Source organism: Meles meles, chromosome 3 (assembly GCF_922984935.1).
Source record: "Meles meles chromosome 3, mMelMel3.1 paternal haplotype, whole genome shotgun sequence".
NCBI lineage: Eukaryota > Metazoa > Chordata > Mammalia > Carnivora > Mustelidae > Meles > Meles meles.
The window spans coordinates 34,310,001-34,328,625 of NC_060068.1; the positions used below are offsets into that span (position 1 = coordinate 34,310,001).

Below are 18,625 nucleotides of genomic sequence, written 5' to 3' on the forward strand. Positions count from 1 at the left end.
CCTGCTCTGGCCTTCCCAGGATGCCCTCCTGCTGAGCGGAGCCCTGGCCCTGCCCTCCTCTCCTCCCCCAAGGCCAGTGAGAAGTAAACAAGGCGGCAGCTGGGGAACCCCCTGGCAGGGCCCTCTCGCCTGCGGGGAGAGGTCAGGTGGTCTGGCCGGCAGTGAGTCAGCGTCCCATGACCACCCGTCATAACAGGGGGGATCCCCGCCCCACTGCCACCTAGCTCGGTGACATTTTAACAGGCAGCCATGCCACCGAGGTGGGGAGCGGTACTCCAGAGCCGCAAGAGCCCACAGAGGCCCCAGTGGCAGCAGGGAGACCAGAGTCAGCCAGACCCTGTCCCTGGGGTCCCAGGTCCCCTTCTGAGATCTGCTGCCTGTCCCCTTCCAGGACCCCAGGAACCGCCTCTGTGCCCACTGGGATGTGAATCAGAAGACCCGCCATCCACCGGTTCTGTCATCTTCAGGCATATGAGAAGCCTCTCAGTTTCACCATCTCTGAAATGGGATAGAATGGGGCTCCTCCCAGGGAGCTGGCTGGGATTTGGCTGCCTTTGGGGGCATCAGCTGGGGGGTATTGGGGTGTCAGGAAGGAGACTACAGTAGTGTTTGAGGTGCGGAGCAGAAAGAGACATGAGTCAGGAGTTTCTGGGGGAGGAGCAGGGGTGGCCGGGAGGTCATCTGACTGGGTTTATTGCCCTCTCTAGGTTGTAACCCCCCAAGGCCTCCTCCCTTACAGAAGTAATCCCATCCCTTGACCACGGATTTCTTTCTTTCTTTTTTTTTTTTTAAAGATTTTATTTATTTATTTGACAGAGAGAGATCACAAGTAGGCAGAGAGGCAGGCAGAGAGAGTGAGAGGGAAGCAGGCTCCCTGCCAAGCAGAGAGCCCGATGCGGGGCTCGATCCCAGGACCCTGAGATCATGACCCGAGCCGAAGGCAGCGGCTTAAACCACTGAGCCACCCAGGCGCCCCCCTTGACCACGGATTTCTGATGTTCTGTGTATTTTCTTTGGGGTATGGAGCCAAGCCTACAGGTGGGTGCTGGGGCAACCAGAGACAAGGCCATGGCAGGACTCTGACCACAATGCTCTGGGCCACGTTGAGGAAACTGAGGCTCACGGGGGATCAGTTTCCTCCAGAACCTAGCGTGGGGTCCGAAGGCTGAGTCTTATTTCTCCGTGAAGGAACAGTGTGATTCGTGGGTGGGAGCTCCACACCATCCTCCACAAGAGAGGAACACACCCCCTCTTTGGCTCCTGATCCTGCCAACTCATTCTACCTGATGACTTTCCCCAGGCTCCTCCCTTTCTGGAACTCTCCCTCCTCCTCCTGCATTGGCATCTTCTCCATGGGGGGAGGCCTTTCCTGAGCACCCCCTTGGAAAACCCACAGACACTGGTTGTACCTCCTTTTAACCCCTCCTGCAAAAGCCCACAGCCCAGCCACGAGGTGTGGGGGGCTGTGGCAGGGTGAGGGTGGGGTGGGTTTGGGGGTGGTCTTAAAGAAAAAGGGCTCTGGGTACAGGAGTGGTGCAGTCAGTTAAGCCTCCGACTCTTGGTTTCGGCTCAGGTCGTGTTCTCGGGTCGAGAGATCAAGCCCCAGGTTGGGCTCCACACTCAGCAGAGTTGGCTTGGGAATCTCTTTCTCTCCCTCTCCCTTTGCCCTCCCCCCACCTGCTGTCTCAAAAATAAATATATAAATGTTTAAAAAAAAAAAAAAAGAAAGAAAAGGGGCTCAAGGTGTGCGCCATCAGGGAAATGCAGTAAAGCCGCGAAGCGTCTTGATTGGAGAGTTCGGGAATGCTAAGTCGCCGGGCACGGAGCTGGAGGACAGGAGCGTCAGTCTGGGCTCAGCTGCTTGCATGCCATCCCATGGGGGCGGGACACTTGTCCCAGAGGGGCCACTGAGGGGCACCTTCTGCACGTGACAGTGCCCCTCCATGGGCAGCAGGCTGCGGAGGCCACTCTCATCAACACTGTATGAGGGAAAGGAAGCACACCAAGGCCCAATTCAGGCCGTATGTGTAAATACCTGTCAGGAAGCCCGGGGACACCTGGGTGGCTCAGTCAGTTCAGCGTCTGCCTTTGGCTCAGGTCGTGATCTTGGGGTCCTGGGTTCAAGTCCTGTATCGGGCTCCCTGCTCAGTGGGGATCCTGCTTCCCTCTCTCCCTCTGCTGCTCCCCCAACTTGTGCTTGCTCCTCTCGCTCAAATACATAAAATCTGAAAAAAAGAAGCAAGCAAGCAAGCTCAGCACCCAGGCTGGGCGGTATTAGGGACCTCTCTAGCTGAGCCACCTGCCTGCCGCCTGCCTGGCCAGGAACAAATGTGCAGCCAGAGCTTGGCCCAAGAGGGGAGTCCCCGGAGGGAGCCACAGGCCACCTGGGTAGAGGCTGGACTGGACCTCGTCCTCACAAATGGTGCCCACTGGCCAGCCCTCTCTCAATCATGTGTCCCTGGGCCCTTAGCCCTGGGTAGGTCCTTGCCCCGTGGAGATGCCAGCAGCGGCACCGGTTTCCCCCATCCACAGCACCAAGGAGAGCACCCCCACTGCACACACATCAGATCTGGTGGTCCCCTAAGGTGACTGATTACTTGGAACCTACCCATGCCTGGGTGGAGGCTCAGATAAGGATCACCGGGGTCACGGACGGACGGAGATCCAGAGATCTGATGGTACCAGGCCTCTGCAAGCCTTTCCCATTCTTTTGCCCACTGTTGTGGGCCCCCAGGGGTCCAGCCTGAAGGCAGATGGTTCTGGAATCATCCATGGAGAAGCTTGGTGGTATGGAGAGGACCGTGATGAGACAGTGCAGCAACCCCAGACAGGTTTAGGCGCCCCAGGCTGATCCAAGACAGGAGACCAGAGGAGGCATCTGGGCCTGGCAGAACAGGTGGCTGCAGCTGGAGGCAGAGGGGTGGGGGAGGCGGGGGCTGAAGTTCCCCTTGATAAAAGTTTGGGTGAGGGGCACCTGGGTGGCTCAGTGGGTTAAAGCCTCTGCCTTCGGCTCAGGTCCCGGGGTCCTGGAGTCGAGCCCTGCATGGGGCTCTCTGTTCAGCAGGGAGCGTATTTCCTCCTCTCTCTCTCTCTGCCTGCCTCTCTGCCTACTTGTGATCTCTGTCAGATAAATAAATAAAATCTTAAAAAAAAAAAAAGTTTGGGTGAGAGAAGGAAGTTTACAGTCCTCACTGTTGCATTTCACATGCATTCCTAATTTCCTTTAAGGATGGAAACTGTCCCTTAAGGATTCAATTCTCTCCAAGAGCTGAGGGGAGGGTGGGACAGGGACATGCCCAGGCTTGGCCAACCAGAGCCCTGTGGCACCCCAGGTCAGGGCTGGGCAGGTAACCCTAGCGGGCCACCGACCCTGACCTCAGCCTCCGAGTTCCTCAGTCCCCGGCAGGCCTGACGCTGTATCACGAGATGCCTTAAACCAGTTGATTTGGGTCTCCGTCAGTGGTAACCACGAGTACTACCCGACCACCCGTCATGCCTGCCCCGGGGCCCCCAGTGACAAGGATCCTCCGCACAATGCTGGCCAGCAGCCCGGGGCTCAGCTGTGACCCTGTGGTGCCTTCAGACCCCCAGCAGGCTCCTATTGGTCATACATTCAGATAATCACAGTAAAACACTCACCGAGTGCTTCTCTTATGCCGGGAAGCAGTCTGAATATTTTATGTATGAACTCACCTGCTCCCCTGACGTAACGTCACGCTGTTCGTTCCAGCCCAGGACCTGAGACAAGAGCCCCATAAGACTTATAGGCCAGAGCATGTGTTTATTTGCCAATGTCAAAGCTTCTGTCCCTATCGGGGAAGCCCGTAATGTTCAGACGGTTGCACCTGAAAGCCTGGGCAGGAACTACCACAAGCAGAGTTACCCAACGACCCATGAGAGATGCATGGCTTTGAGAAATATACCGTTATTAAATCATGGAAATGTGCGGTTATGAAGCCTATCCTGACTGATTATTATCCCCACTTTTCACCCCAGGGAAAGAGGCGAGAAAAGATTCAGTAACTTGCCCAGAATCAGGATTATGAACCCAGGCAGGCTGCCTCTCTAGTCCACACTCTCAACCTCAACAATATACAATCCCCTGAAGGTTGTCCTACACCTATCGACTTCATCTCCAAAACCCTGTCCCCCATTCCAGGCCGTCTTGCTCCCAGATGCCTGCATCAGGGCATCTACCTCTACCACTACCCTTTTAGGTTCAGTACCTAGGGCCTGTGAATTAAATTGACAAAAAAAAAAAAAAAAAAAAAAAGATTAGCAAAAGAAAAGTCAGAATTTTATTTCAGTACTAGGCAGTTAGAATTTGGGGGCTGATAGCCCAACTTAATAGGGAAAGCAGAGGAGGAGATGGTATTTAGGAGGGAAACAAAAGACTTCTAGGAAAGATAAATGGCTGCTCAGGAGAACTGATGAGAGGTATTATTGATGGTTTTGTAACAATGGGCTTATCAGGTAATAAAAGCCACTCTGAAGGGGATTTAGAACAACTGAGTTTTTTGGGAGGCCTTGCTTTCAGGCAGATAAGGGAGTTCAAGGAAAAGCCTATTTTCAGATGCTTTCAGCTCGATACAATTTTCATGCCCCAGTGATGTATTCTGGACTCCTTCACCTACAAGGGCCCTTCGCTCATCTCCCTGCTTCCTCTCTCCCTCCCTCTGGCCCCTTCCACACACCTCTCCCCTCCTGCTGTAGTGATCTTTTCAAAATGTCAGTATGACCATCTCAGTCCCTGGTTTGGATGCTCCCCGTAGCTCCAAGGGTAAAACCCCCAACCTCTGATGAGATGTACAAGGACTTGCTCCCCACCCAACCCTTCTCTCCCTGAGCTATAGCTGGGCAGCCTGGGGACTCCTTCCACGGCTGATCCAGCTGACCCCCTCTGCTGCGGCCAGTCCTCCTCCCCTGGGGCATGTCACTAACCTCATTTCCCCAGGAAGGCCCACTATCTTCGGACAAGGGAACTTCCCCCACTGTAAGCTTTCTGAGCTCCATGCACTTTACCTTTCCAGGACTGGGTGGAGCGGCCAGAGACAGGATGCCAGCTGGGTAGTGTCCCACCTGGTATTGTTGGTGACTCAGTCATGTCTGGCACACGGCAAACACTCAGAACATTGGTTATGAATGAAAATGGAAATGAGGTGTCCAAGGAAAGAAGGGACCGCTGAGGGCCAAGGTGAGGCTTAGGACAGGACTTCCAGACTCTCACAGGGCAGGAGATTCCCTTAGCATCTGGAGAGGACAAAACATGCTTAGAACCATGTTTTGAAATGCTTAAAATATATTGCATTACACAAGGAGTACTAATATTGAAATGCAATTATCAAAATATAAAAACACAAATGTGGGGGGCGCCTGCCCGGCTGGCTTGGTCCGTGAACTCTCGACCTCAGGGTCCTGAATTTGAGCCCCACGTTGGTGGGGGGACTTGAATTCCCCCCGTGCTTTACCGACTGATCAAGGGTCCCGTGCTTTACCGACTGAGCCAGGCGCCGCACCTGTGATTCTTTATTAACTCACTCCATTAAAACATAGAGAGGCAGGGCTGATAAACACCAGAATCACCAAGCAGAAGTGTGTCACTGCTCTTCAGAGGCACCTGCGACACCCATAGCCTGAAAATCCCTGAAATTTCTGTGCAGTAGTCTCAAATACCACTCATTCTGCCCGACTTCCCTCGCCTCTGTTCATAACTGGAGGAAATGCTGCATTGCAGTTACAGATTAGTAAACATTTAAGATGGATTTTTCTTTTTTCTTTCTCATCTTAACTCCTAGACCTCCCCAATTCCAGGTCCCTGGACCAAAGGTTGAGAAGCCCAGGAGAGAAGGATGGAAAGACCGGCCATCACCAAGGGCCATGCCAGAAAATCTCCAGGAAGGCAAAGTGGGCTGAGGGCTGGCAGGTGATCCCGATATGGGGAAGTTTTCACTCTGTAGGAGGCAAGACAAGGGAAGAAGGACAAACAGCTTGGGGCCTGGGGAGAGAGCAGGACTTTTCTGTGCCCGTTTGGCTCCGTGCTTTCTCCTGGGTGGGGATCAGAGTTGCCAACCCCGGCACAGAAGCTGAACCCTTGGGTGGGGGTGTGCTGCTCCCCAGGCCTGAAAGGGCCGGGAGGGAGTCTGGCTGTGGACAGTCCCTGGGGAATGAATTATTTCAAGGGCACAGAGAGCAGTGGAAAACTGCATGGGGGCCCATCAAACGCTCCCGTTTCAAAGGAGAAAGGTCAGAGTCCTCCAGGAGCTGGGACGGCAAGACCCCCACAACAGTGGGCAGAATGAATGAACAAATGAATCCAGGAACAAATGAATTAAGGAACACCCGGCCTCCCCTCCCGGGGATGTCACTTCTGCAGGCTTCTGTTCTCTTGCCAGGACCACTCACTCCCAGCCCCCTTCTGGTGGCAGCACCAGCTTTCTTGGGGATGTCCCTTCTCTCCCTCAGCTTACAATCCCGGCAGGACATTCGGGCATGGAGTTGACAAACTGGCAGGTGCGTGGGGAATCCTGGGAAAGACTGCCCCCAAAATGCCATAGCCTGGACCCCTGTGGCTGCCCAACCACTGGCTCGAGTGTGTGGCCCCCTCCAGCCTAGAGCCCCTAGCCCCTCTCCTACTCCCCTTCGCTCCAGACCTTACACTTCCCCCCCCACCATGGCCCTGGACAGTCCCATTCCTGATAGAGGCCTTGCAATCCCCAGTATTCTGTCCCCATCCCTGGGGCACCCCTAATTCCGGTTCCTCCTCCCCAAAGTCAGAGTGTACGTGGGAGGGGACTCGGATGAGTTCCCCAAACTTTTGTCACAGACAGGCCATCTCTTTACTTTTTACTGGTTTAATAATTTTCCTTAAATTAACTCACTTTTAGGGGCGTCCGGGTGGCTCAGTGGGTTAAGCCTCTACCTTCAGCTCAGGTCATGGTCCTGGGGTCGAGCCCCGCATCAGGCTCTCTGCTCAGCGGGGAGCCTGCTTCCTCCTCTCTCTCTGCCTGCCTCTCTGCCTACTTGTGATCTCTGTCAAATAAATAAAATCTTTAAAAAAAAAAAAAAAAGACTCCAACAATGGCTCAGTGGGTTAAGAGCTTGCCTTCGGCTCTTTGGGACATGATCCCAGGGTCCTGGGTTCCAGCTGGGAGTCTGCTTCTTCCTCTCAGACCCCTTCCTTTGCCCCTCCCCCCTGCTCATGGGTCCCAGCGTTCTCTTTCTCTCTCAAATAAAAAAAGGCGGGGGGGGGGGGGGGCACCTGGATGGCTCAGTTGGTTGGGCGACTGCCTTCATGATCCCAGAGCCCTGGGATGGAGTCCTGCATGGAGCTCCCTGCTGCTGCCCTCTCTCACTATCTGTCTCGCTCTCTCCAATAAATAAATAAAACCTTAAAAAAGAAGAAGGAAAAGAATCCAACAAGGCCTCGTGTCAGTTCGTAAAGTTCATTAGGGGGCTCCTGGGTGGCTCTGTCGGTTAAGTGACCGACTCTTGGTTTGGGCTCAGGTCATGCTCTCGCGGTCCCGCGATGGGGCCCAGGGACAACTGGCTCCGCACTCAGCGTGTTATCTGCTTAGACTCTCTCTCCTCACTTGCTCCCAGCATAAATACCTCTGCAGAGGCTCCCGCCCAGACCCTCCCGTGCTCCCCGGAGCGCATCCTACCCCCAGATGTGGCCCCGGCCTGGAAGGGAAAAACAAACCCCCAGAGACTCCGGGTCTGAAGCTTCTCCCACCGGGCGGAGCCTGCGAGCAACGCTGGGAACCAGGACTCGAGGAACTGGAAAAGGGCGCTTCCCAGATGCCGGGCCCGAACCTCAGTAGGACGAATCCTTTCGCCGTTTGCAGTTTGCACCCTCCCCGGTTTCACCGAGGGCTGGGGAAAGAAGGAAGGCCGGAGCGCCCCGCGGTGAGAGGCTCCCCCGAGGCGAGGGACCGCGAGGGGCCGTGGCCCGCCGCACCCTGAGGTTTCCCCCTGCCTCCCGCCCACCTGCGCCAGCACCCCGGGAGTCCGCCCCGATCTGAACTGGCCACTGTGCCCCACACCCGCGTAACAGCGGCTCTTTTGCTGGGGAAAACGGCCCGCTGCCCGCACTCTGCGGAGCAGGAGCACCTCCGGCAGCCCCCCGCGCGCCCTCATGACGCCAACTGAGAAAGATTCTGGAAGGGGAAGCGCCCGGGGCGCGGTGCAGGCAGCGGCCACTCCCGGCCGGCATCCCAGCTCGAGGGACCAGCTCCAGCTGCACCTTGCCCCCTCCCGCCGGCCCGAGGGTCCCGGGGTAAAGGGGACGTGGGGTCCGGGGCTCAGTGGAGAGGGGCAGTGGGTTCTAATGGAGAGGTTAAGAAACCCGGGTCCAGACCGCCGCTCCCCACCCCGGACTCGCCACCTCCCCCGCAGCCGCACTCGCGAAGGCCCCGGCCTCGACCTACCCGAGGCGGCCCGACGCCTGGGCCGCGCGAGCCCACGCGGGGAGCCACAGTCCCGGGCCGCGCGGACGGGATCCCGGGAGCCGCTGCCCCACCCCGCCCCCTCGCGGAGCTGGCGGCGGCAGCGGGTGATGCGGCCCCTTTAAATCCGGGCCGCCCCGCCCTGCGCTGCCGACTCCGCGGCGGCCCTGGATCCAGGCCGGGCCGCGGCTCTCGCCGCCCAGCCTCGCCGAGCCCAGCCCGGCCCGGCCCAGCCGCCCAGTCGAGGCCGCCCGCGCCGCCCGCCCCGCGCCCGCGAGGAGCCGTCAGCGCGTCGCCCGGCCCGTGCCCCCGGCGCCGCCCGCCCGCGCCCCCGCCCGGCCCCGGGCCCCCAGCCCCATCCCGCCCCGGGGCCGGGGCCCCCCACCGCCTCCCGGCCCCCCGCGCCCCGGCCCCGGCTCCCCGGGCCATGCGGCCTCGGCCCCGCCGGCGCCCGCCGCGCACCCGAGGAGATGAGGCTCCGCAATGGCACCTTCCTGACGCTGCTGCTCTTCTGCCTGTGCGCCTTCCTCTCGCTCTCCTGGTACGCGGCGCTCAGCGGCCAGAAAGGTGAGCCCCTCCCCCGCCGGGCCCCGCGCCGCGTCCCACACCTGGGCTCACCTGGGCGCCGGCGGCCGGAGCGGGGTCCGGCCCGCGGCCGCGGGAGGCGGCCGGAAGCCGACGCAGGCGCCCCTTCCCCGCCCGGGCGGCGCGGGAGGACGCCCCTCCCATCCTCGCCCCCACTTGTTTGCTGCCGGAATAGAGAAATCCTCCTCCGGCCTGGGCTGGGCCGCCGGGGCCGAGCGGTCGGCGGGGGCCCGGGGCGGCGCTCCGGACCGCGGGACCGGCCTCGGTGAGTACGGCTGCGCCCCTGCGAGGGCTGGTCGCTCCCGCGGGCGACCTGGGACCTTGGAGTTTCCAGAGAGGGACAGAGACACAAGGTCAGAAGATGGTCTTGGCCAGGTGGCCCCAAGGTACCTTCTCCAGGCACCTGGGCAGGAGCAGGTGCAGTGTTCCTGAGACAGGTGCGAGGGGGCAGCCGGGCAGCACCCTGCACCCCGCACCACCTCTCCACCCCAGCGTAAGGTGGGGGCGCCGCTCCCTGGGGCCTCCGCAGCCCTCCTCCATGACGTCTGGCCCCAGGATTCCTCGGCGGGGACCTGGGTGCTGGGGGAGCATTCCCGTGGCTGCTGGCCCGCCGCTGGCCTGGTGAGTAGCCCGCCCAGGCTCAGCTACCCGTTAACTTATTTCGTGTGGTCTCATCCGACTTCCACCCCTCCGCCTGAAGTTTGGGCAGGCTGGCCAGACTACCACCACTCCTCTGAGCTTGGTCTGCACACCTGGGGATGGGGGCAGGGGCAGGCCGCAGCACTGGCTGAAGTCCCTTGATGTTGGTTGGGACTGGGACGTCTGGGGCTGAGGAGGCCCTCACAGGCCTCATTCCCCCTGGCCTGCAGCATAGGAGCCTCCGGGAAAAGCTGCTTCCTTCCTGCCTCCTGGCCTTCCTGCGGGAGGTCTAAGCGGGATTGGGCTGGGGCCAGCTGACCCTCTGCCTCCCTCCTACCTCCTGCTTCCCTCTTTTCTCAACCCCATGCTACATGAAGCTGGAGGACGGACGCCTGAGGGAGGCTCTGGAAACTTCCTGTCCCTCCAAGCCTCAACGACCCCCACCTGTCTCTCCTGCCTGACCAGCCCCCAGCCCGCTGCGGTCCACCGGCCTGTTTGGGTCAGGGCCTTAAGGCTCCAGAGGCCCTGAAGGGAGGTCCCTGGGGCCTGGCACAGGGAGGGCATGGCTGGGGCAGTGTTCTCCGGAAGTCTGTAGGTTGGGTGTGTCACCTGGGAGAAGGCACAGAAGGGGCAGAGTCCTCTGTAGGTGGGTGTGTCGTCAGGAGGAAAGCATGTGAGACCTTTGGGACAGTAGCCACATAAGCAGGGTGGCATGGAGACCAGGGTGGGCCTGGATTTAATGCACTGGGACACACCTGTCTGCCCGTGAGTGGGTTGGTGAGCCCTTGCACCCCATCCTCAGCCAGGCCGCGGTTCCTGTGCACCTCCTGCAACAGCCACGTGCCCTCATCCTGAGATCAGGAGTTGCAGTGCAGGTGTCACTGTCCCCTTCTCTGGGAGCCTGGCTGGCCCAGGGAACTGACCTCCAGGAGCAGCAGAGGGACAGCGGACACCAGAAGCTCCATCCAGGGCCCACCGTCTCCGAGGGGGCTACCCAGGAGGCTGGCACTCTAAGCCAAAGACATGTGGGGCTCAGTGGCAGGGGTCCTCACAGAAGCCCAAAAGCCTGTGAGGCACGGCGACAGGGTGACCAGGCACTTCTCTGTCAAAGGCTGTTCCTCTTTTAGGGGGCCCGGCAAAGCCAGGTCTTTGGAGGCCTCAAGAAGAGCCTGAATCTGGGCTCTTAGGCAAACCCTTCTCCTTTGTACGTGTGGACACCTGCACGTGGGGAAGCCGGGCCTGACCCCAGCTTCTGGCTGCAGTGAAGTGAGGGGTTTAGGACAGGGCTAGCCCAGGCACCAGTACAGAGGGGAAGGGCAGAAGAACCCAGATCTGTAAGAAAGGTAGGCTGGGAGCCAAAGAGGAAGGAGGCAGTGGGAGCAGGTGGCTTCCTGGAAGCCTAGGGCCAAGGGCCAGGAAGGATAGCTAGGCCTTGGCCAGCTGGACCCTGCATCCGGGTTTGGGGCCCACTTTCATAACCAGCCTTGACCAGATTTGTGCAGCAGCTCCACTAGCACTCAGACTCTGGCTCTGAGCCAAGCACCTGCTGCAGGCCCATCCCCAGGGAGAACAGCAGACCCTGTGGGGCTGGCCTCAGCCCTGCCCAGCATCGCAGCAACCCGGATATCAGCAACCACCGGTACCCTCCTTGCCCCTGCCAGGCATGGTTTGCGAGGCCTGGAGAGGAGAACACCCCGGGCCCACCTGCACATTAACCCCACCCCTTCACTGGGCCTGGCACCTGCCTGTGCCCCTTAGAGCCTGTTTCCCCTTCCTAAGTACATGGCACATGGCCTGTGCCCGGCTTGGCTCTTAAATCTGTTTCTTCAATCAAGGGGGAAGCAGGGGAAGACTGTGGTCCTTGGTCCTCAGGTGTCTTGATTACTTTGCCTTTGGGTGGGGGGAGGAGTGGGAGAGGCGCCCTAGTGGGCCCCAGCTGCTGTCCTTCCCTAGGGCCTGTCCTGCACCCAGGCCAGGCCCTCCACCCTTCCTCCCTGGGCTAGGAAGGTGTGCAGAGAGAGAAGCCAAAGTGCCCTCAGCCCTAGCTCCTAGGAACTTCTGTCCCTTTGCCCCTCCCCTCCCTTGAGCCACCTCCCTAGCCTGTTCACCATGGCAGTCCAGCCACCCAGCCTGAAAAGGTCATAGGGGTGCCAGGATGGCTTCGCAGAGCCCCGCCACCTAAGGCTCAGCCCAGAGAGACGCAGGTACAGAGCTTGAGTTTCCAGCTTTGAGAGGCAAAGACAGTGGATCCAGGACCAGGGACATCACGGATGATGGTCCAGTTGGGGACCTTGTAGGCAGGGCAGGAGCAGGGTGGGCTGCTGAGGGACAGGGCCTGTGGTGTGGAGGGAAAGAACAGAAGGGTTGGTGTGGGCCTATCGCCTTCTGCTAAACAGAGGAAGTTCAGGACCCGGGGTTGGGGAGGCCCCTAGGAAGGGAGGCCGGGGTAGGGAGCAGGCTGGGCCCAGGCCTCAGTGGCCAGGGTGACTCAGGTGCCCACGGCTGCCCACCTGGCTTGTCTGCCCAGGCAGGTGAAGGTGGAACAAAGCTTAGTCTACACAAGAGAGAAGGCCAGGGAGGCCTCCCCCCTCCCCCAACTCACAGAGCAGCTCTGAACTCCCTCCCGGGCCCTGAGCACTCCAGTCCCCGTTTCCTGTGGGACTGCTGCCCCAGAGGAAGAAGCTCGTGGTGCCTGGTGCCACCCCACTCTGGGCAGGGTGGGTGAGTGTTTGATGGGGGTGGTTGGCTCCTGTTCAAGGGGTCAGGTTTCCAGGGTAACCCGGCCACTGAACCCAGCACAGAGCCTCACAGATCTTGTAACCTGACTCTCCCCTCCCTCCTCCTGCAGGGCTGTCCCTGTGGGGCCAGCATATGAGTCTGGAGTGCCTTAGGGAGGGCCCGCTTGGCTCACCTCCCCAGCCTCTACCTCCCCACACCCTCCACCCCCCTTCCTCTTCCCCTTGGATTTAGCTATTAGACCTCTGCCCCTTGAAGCTTAAGGGGGGAGGGGTATCCCGAGATGACAGAACTTTGTCTTGGTCTTGACCTTTGGTGCACATTTCTGGGTGGGGGTGGCCACTGTCCTGGGGCATTCTGAGGGCTGGGACCCCATGGGGAAATCAAGAAACAGAAGAGCTGCCTAGGGTTGAGAGGGGAGATCTGGAAGGTTTCCTGGACTTGAACACTAGACTTTGAAACTAGGCCTCGAAGGCTTCTTGGGTTTTCATTAGACCCAGAAAAGAAAAGGAGCTCTCAGGCAGAAGAGCGTGCACATGCAAAGACACAAACAGGAGACAAGGAAAAGCCGGTGTAGGGATGACAAATAGAGCAGAAGCGAGCTGAGAACACTCCTTGAGTGCACAGCCCCACGGGACACGCCTGCACTGGCCACTGGTGTGTGGGGGGGTTGTTGTTTGTCTCATTCTTGCTCACTGGTCCCTGCCAGACCAGTGGGGCCAGGTGCTTGTCACCCTGGGAATCCCTTTCCACTGTCAGCATCCTGGTGGTGCTCCCACCCTGCCTGCACCCCTAATGCCTGCAGCTGAGGCCTGACTGGAGGTTGGGACCCAGGTCCTCCTGGGGGAAGGGGACACGTGCTTAGTACAGGTCTCCAGAAACCCAGGCCCGTGGGCATTCGGAGCTGTGTCCCCTTGCAGCTGCTGACTCACTGAGTGACCCGGGAGTAGTTCCTCAATTTCATCTGTTCCTTGGAGCACAGGGAGGCCCTAACTGCAGTAGCTACCCCGTGGGGCTGGAGGACGACAGAGAATCCAGAGCTGGTGCTTAGTGCAGAATGAGCACTGGGCCCAGTGCTACTTGGAGGACAGAATGAGAACCCAGGGAGGGCCATTCCCAGAGGGACTTGGGGCTGCCTGTGACCTCCTCTGTGAACACCAGTGGGGAGCAAAGGGCAGAAGCCGAGGGGAGGGAAGGGGACAGGCCAGGGAGCTAAGAAGCCTTTTTGAAGAAGGGCTGCGTCATTGTGTCCTGGGGGATACCCTGGCCATCGATCCTCCTGGAAGGAGTGGATACTGCAGAAAGAACCAAGAGGGGGTTTGGGAGCCACTGGGTGATAATTCAGTCTAAGGACTGCCCCACCTGGGGCTGGAAGTGACCCCGAAGCTCTCCTTCAGCTGTCCCCTCAAAAGTGAAGATAATGGGGGAGGGGCAGAGTACTTATCCTGCCAGGGAGGATTTTTCTCCCCGCAGTGTGTCAGTGTGACCTCAAAGTGACCCTTATGCACACTCCCCCTGCACACACACACACACACACGGAGCTGGCATGTGCACAGGCACAAGAACAGATGTAGGTGGACCATTGCACAGATGGGCACAAAAATGCGCGCGCGGGCACGCTCCCTGGGCAGCAGTTCAGCGCTCGGCTGCCCCCTGGTGACAGCGTGCGAACTACCCGCAGGCGACGTGGTGGACGTGTACCAGCGGGAGTTCCTGGCCCTGCGTGACCGGCTGCATGCGGCTGAGCAGGAGAGCCTCAAGCGCTCCAAGGAGCTCAACCTGGTGCTGGACGAGATCAAGAGGGCAGTGTCGGAGAGGCAGGCGCTGCGAGAGGGGGAGGGCAATCGCACCTGGGGCCGCCTAACTGGTGAGCGCGGGAGCCGCGCCCGCGGCGACCGGGGAGGCGGGGCGGGTGGCGGGCCGCCTCGTCTGACCCGTCCCTCCCCGACCCGCTCAGAGGACCCACGACTGAAGCCGTGGAACGTCTCCCACAAGCACGTGCTGCACCTGCCCACCGTCTTCCACCACCTGCCGCACCTGCTGGCCAAGGAAAGCAGCCTGCAGCCCGCCGTGCGCGTGGGCCAGGGCCGCACCGGAGGTAGGGGCGGGTCCCGGCGGGGGCTGGGCGGTGGGGGGCGGGCCCCACCATCCGGCCGGTACCGACTCCTCGCGCCCCTGCAGTGTCGGTAGTGATGGGCATCCCCAGCGTGCGGCGCGAGGTGCACTCGTACCTGACGGACACGCTGCACTCGCTCATCTCGGAGCTGAGCCCGCAGGAGAAGGAGGACTCGGTCATCGTGGTGCTGATCGCCGAGGCGAGTGGGCTGGGGGGCGGGGTGGGAACGGGGTGGAGCATTCGGGGAACACAGGGCACGAAATAACGAGGAGGAGAAATGAAAACCGAGCAACATTCTGGAGGAAAACACTGTCAGAGGTTCGATTGTCAGTTCCATTCACAAATTTATGAAGTTAAAAAAAAAACCAAAAAACTATTTCAGCGCCCCCTGGTGGAGACGCCAGTCACCTAGGCTGCCCCACCCCCAGGGCCTCAGGTACACCGAAGGCCACACCTGTGGCCCCCAGGCCCAGACTTACTCGGCCCTCAGGATGGGGAGTTCACTCCCTCTGTGCATGGGGTCATCTGAAGCCCGCGCCCTTCCCCCCACCCCCTTCTCCCAGGGCATTTGGGGTGGCAGCCAGGCTTAGGGAGGGCACTTGGTCTCCCCACAGACTGACCCACAGTACACCTCGGTGGTGACAGAGAACATCAAAGCCTTGTGAGTACTGACGGACCCATAAAACTGGTGGGGGGGAGGGGCTTTGCGGAGTGTGGGGCAGGCAGGTGCCTGCTTCCCCTACATGATCCTGGTTTCCCACGTGGGAAAGGGGGCTACCCCTCTTCTCTGAAAGAGGGTAGGTGTATAGAGGTGGCCCAGCCCCCTGGAGCCTCACTGCCTCCTTAGGGTGGGTGTGCTGTTGGGTGATGGCTGCCTGGGGGGCCTGAGCAAAGGGACCGGTTCCAGCTAGCTCAGCGCTGCCCCGACTGCTGAGCCTGGAGACTGCTCACCCACTGGCCTTCGGTCCCCCCAGGTTCCCCACGGAGATCCATTCCGGGCTCCTGGAAGTCATCTCCCCTTCCCCCCACTTCTACCCTGACTTCTCCCGCCTCCGAGAGTCCTTTGGGGACCCCAAGGAGAGAGTCAGGTACGAGAACTACCCCCCTTCCCCGTGCACCGCAACCACTTGCCCACTGGTGCTGAGAACCCGGTCTGTGGGTGCCCAAGTCCCAGGCACTTCCTGGCAGTGCCTCCGTTTCTCCATCAGAGAACCGCTGCATGGGGTTGGCGTGGGGGGGGGGGGTCTGAGCTCCTGAGCCCCTGCCCCTGCCCTGCAGGTGGAGGACCAAACAAAACCTCGATTACTGCTTCCTCATGATGTATGCGCAGTCCAAAGGCATCTACTATGTGCAGGTCAGCACCGAGACCCTGTTTTGCCCCCCATCGGCCCTCGCTCCTGGTGGTGAGCCAGCCCCACCCCAGTGCCCATCTTGAGTCCAGCCCCCCTTCTACCCACCCCTGTGCAGCTGGAGGATGACATTGTCGCCAAGCCCAACTACCTGAGCACCATGAAGAACTTTGCACTCCAGCAGCCTTCAGAGGACTGGATGATCCTGGAGTTTTCCCAGCTGGGCTTTATTGGTGCGCCCCCCCACCCCACCCCATGCCACGGACCTGACCAGGGCCCCTCAGTCTGGCCGACCTCGGCCTCTCTGTCCTTGTCCCTGCAGCCCTGGGACCACAGAACGTCATGCTTGCGAGCTTTGCCAGGAGTGTCCCCTGCAGCCCCAGCTGGCCTGTTTCCGCTCACCCTCTACCTCAGGATGTCAGGGCTCACCACACCTGTCTGTCCCCTCGTGCCCGCCCCTGCCTGCAGCTGGCCATGGGGCTTGCTGTGGGAGCCTTCTTAGTGAACCCCCCACGCCCACCCAGCACCCCTTTCCCCCCTTTCCCACCCCCAGGGAAGATGTTCAAGTCGCTGGACCTGAGCCTGATTGTGGAGTTCATCCTCATGTTCTACCGGGACAAGCCCATTGACTGGCTCCTGGACCACATTCTGTGGGTGAAGGTCTGCAACCCCGAGAAGGATGCGGTGAGCAGGGGCAGCACCAAGGGTGGGGCGGGGCAGGGGGAGGCACACAGCCTCCGGCATGGACCAACACAAGGAGACAGCCAAACCGGGCCCTCAGCTATCCCTGTCCCTCTGCAGAAGCACTGTGACCGGCAGAAGGCCAACCTGCGGATCCGCTTCAAGCCATCCCTCTTCCAGCACGTGGGCACGCACTCCTCACTGGCCGGCAAGATCCAGAAACTGAAGGTGGGCCGTGCCACCCTCGGGCCTGGCTGGGGACAGGCAGAGCCCCAGGGAGCTGGGGAGGGTGGCTGGGGGTGGCAGGGCAAGTCCCCCTCGAGAGGGGGCTCTCTCTAGGTCTGCTGTCCCTCCTTGGCGGCAGGACAAGGACTTTGGGAAGCAGGCACTGAGGAAGGAGCATGTGAACCCACCGGCTGAGGTGAGCACAAGCCTCAAGACATACCAGCACTTCACCCTGGAGAAGGCCTACCTGCGCGAGGATTTCTTCTGGGCCTTCACGCCTGCGGCTGGCGACTTCATCCGCTTCCGCTTCTTCCAGCCGCTGCGCCTTGAGCGGTCAGTGCTGGCACCCCTAGGTCCACCCTGGGGGAGGGGCAGGGAGACTGCCAGGGGATAGGCCTCACCATATGCCCCTCTTGGACCCCCAGCAAATGACTTAACCTCACCTTGCCTCAGTGTTCTTATCTGAAGAGGAAGGTTCAGCATGACAGGTACTAAGAATAAGGCAGTGCCCACAGTGGCTCTGTGACAGTGGCCCATCACCTTCGTCCCTGGTTGCTTTGTACAAACCAACGTCTGCCCCCCGGGTGGTCCCCCGCCTGGCTCAGCGCCCCAGGGCTCACCTGCTATCCTCCTGGGCCAGGCCTGGCCTTTTCTGTGCCAGATGGGGGCCAGGGCTGTACCCCCCACCCCTCTCCCACTCCTCCCCCACCGCCGCAGCAACTCACAGGCCTGTCTGGCCGCAGGTTCTTCTTCCGTAGCGGGAACATTGAGCACCCAGAGGACAAGCTCTTCAACACGTCAGTGGAGGTGCTGCCCTTCGATGTGAGTGTGGTAGGGGTAGGATGTGCTGGAAGGCCCGCCCCTCCCACGGCCACTGGCTTCAGCCCCTTTCTGTTGCCTCCCAGAACCCCCAGTCAGACAAGGAGGCCCTTCAGGAGGGCCGCTCAGCCACCCTCCGGTACCCTCGGAGCCCTGACGGCTACCTCCAGATAGGTGAGTGGGGGCAGGCAGGCAGACGCGGGGTTTGGGGGGATGGGGCTGGGCTGAGCCGGGGTCTGGGGCTCACGGCTCAGCGCTGCCCTCCCTCAGGCTCCTTCTCCAAGGGTGTGGCAGAGGGCGAGGTGGACCCTGCCTTTGGCCCCCTGGAAGCACTGCGCCTCTCTATCCAGACGGACTCCCCAGTGTGGGTCATTCTGAGCGAGGTAAGCCGGGCAGGTCAGAGAGCCAGACCAGGGCTGAGCGCTGAGGCCCCCCCGCACCTCGCTGACCCGGAGCCCTGCTCTTCTAGATCTTCCTGAAAAAGGCCGACTAAGCCGAGGGCTTCTGAGGATGCACTCTGGCCGGCCCTGAAGCCCCCTGGGAGACCCGGGATGTTGTCGCTGCTGCCCCGGAGGGCCCGGTGCCGCCGCCGCCCCAAGCCTGAGGGGTTCTGCCCGGCGCCCCGCTCCGCAGGCCTGGGATCCCCGCTGGCCCGGAGGCCCCAGGAGCTGGTGCTGCCCCCGCCCGCCCGGCCGCGGGAGGAGGCAGGCGGCCCCCACACTGTGCCTGAGGCCGGCCCGTGCCGCCCGGAACCGTTCGCATCCCCAGCCGGCTCGAGCCAGGCCGTTTTAGAAGAGCTTTTTCCTGGGCGTCCGCTGTCTCCGGCGCGAACACTGGAATGCATATACTACTTTATGTGCTGTGTTTTTTATTCTTGGATACATTTGATTTTTTCACGTAAGTCCACATATACTTCTATAAGAGCGTGACTTGTAATAAAGGGTTAATGAAGCGCGTGCCTCCTGTGTGAGTGCGCGTTCCCGGAGCTCCGGCCGGAGGCGGGAGGGCGGGCGCCAGGCAGTGCCGCCCGT

The 18,625-nt window shown here is 60.5% G+C and overlaps 2 protein-coding genes across 8 annotated transcripts; one reads left to right on the forward strand and one right to left on the reverse strand.

Annotated features, from left to right (window-relative positions):
- Positions 1-1,646: 1,646 nt before the first annotated feature.
- On the reverse strand, positions 1,647-9,169 carry LOC123938336 (collagen alpha-2(IX) chain-like). Of its 7 annotated transcripts, none has more exons than XR_006817714.1 (6): positions 8,427-8,873; positions 7,662-7,872; positions 5,023-5,250; positions 3,694-3,738; positions 2,609-2,780; positions 1,647-1,979 (listed from the first exon to the last, which is right to left on the reverse strand). XR_006817714.1 is itself a non-coding variant. In XM_045999655.1 (5 exons), the coding sequence occupies exons 1-4, from the start codon at positions 8,871-8,873 to the stop codon at positions 3,713-3,715; spliced, it is 912 nt and encodes a 303-aa protein (XP_045855611.1). In that variant the 3' UTR covers positions 3,082-3,120; positions 3,694-3,712. The 7 variants fall into 7 exon arrangements, 2 of the variants coding, with proteins under 2 accessions (XP_045855611.1, XP_045855610.1); XR_006817713.1 differs by having other exon boundaries at positions 2,609-2,906; XR_006817717.1 differs by lacking the exons at positions 7,662-7,872; positions 8,427-8,873 and adding an exon at positions 9,063-9,169 and having other exon boundaries at positions 2,609-2,906.
- MGAT4B (alpha-1,3-mannosyl-glycoprotein 4-beta-N-acetylglucosaminyltransferase B) lies at positions 8,874-18,546 on the forward strand. The gene is made up of 15 exons (XM_045999652.1): positions 8,874-9,011; positions 14,086-14,271; positions 14,362-14,502; positions 14,586-14,719; positions 15,135-15,181; positions 15,495-15,608; positions 15,799-15,874; positions 15,988-16,102; positions 16,423-16,553; positions 16,671-16,778; positions 16,915-17,108; positions 17,519-17,597; positions 17,681-17,768; positions 17,865-17,977; positions 18,064-18,546. Exons 1-15 carry the CDS (start codon positions 8,915-8,917, stop codon positions 18,085-18,087), a joined length of 1,647 nt encoding a protein of 548 aa, XP_045855608.1. The 5' UTR covers positions 8,874-8,914; the 3' UTR covers positions 18,088-18,546.
- The last annotated feature ends 79 nt before the right edge of the window (positions 18,547-18,625 follow it).

Coding starts and splice junctions, on each gene's coding strand:
- LOC123938336 (XM_045999655.1), bottom strand. CDS start 8,873: ATGGCCCGGGGAGCCGGGGCCGGGGCGCGGGGGGCCGGGAGGCGGTGG. Junction 7,873..8,426: donor CAGGCGTCGGGCCGCCTCGG/GTAGGTCGAGGC, acceptor TTCTTTCCCCAG/CCCTCGGTGAAACCGGGGAG. Junction 5,251..7,661: donor GGCCGGGGCCACATCTGGGG/GTAGGATGCGCT, acceptor TGTCCTCTCCAG/ATGCTAAGGGAATCTCCTGC.
- MGAT4B (XM_045999652.1), top strand. CDS start 8,915: ATGAGGCTCCGCAATGGCACCTTCCTGACGCTGCTGCTCTTCTGCCTG. Junction 15,609..15,798: donor GACCCCAAGGAGAGAGTCAG/GTACGAGAACTA, acceptor CCTGCCCTGCAG/GTGGAGGACCAAACAAAACC. Junction 15,875..15,987: donor AAGGCATCTACTATGTGCAG/GTCAGCACCGAG, acceptor ACCCCTGTGCAG/CTGGAGGATGACATTGTCGC.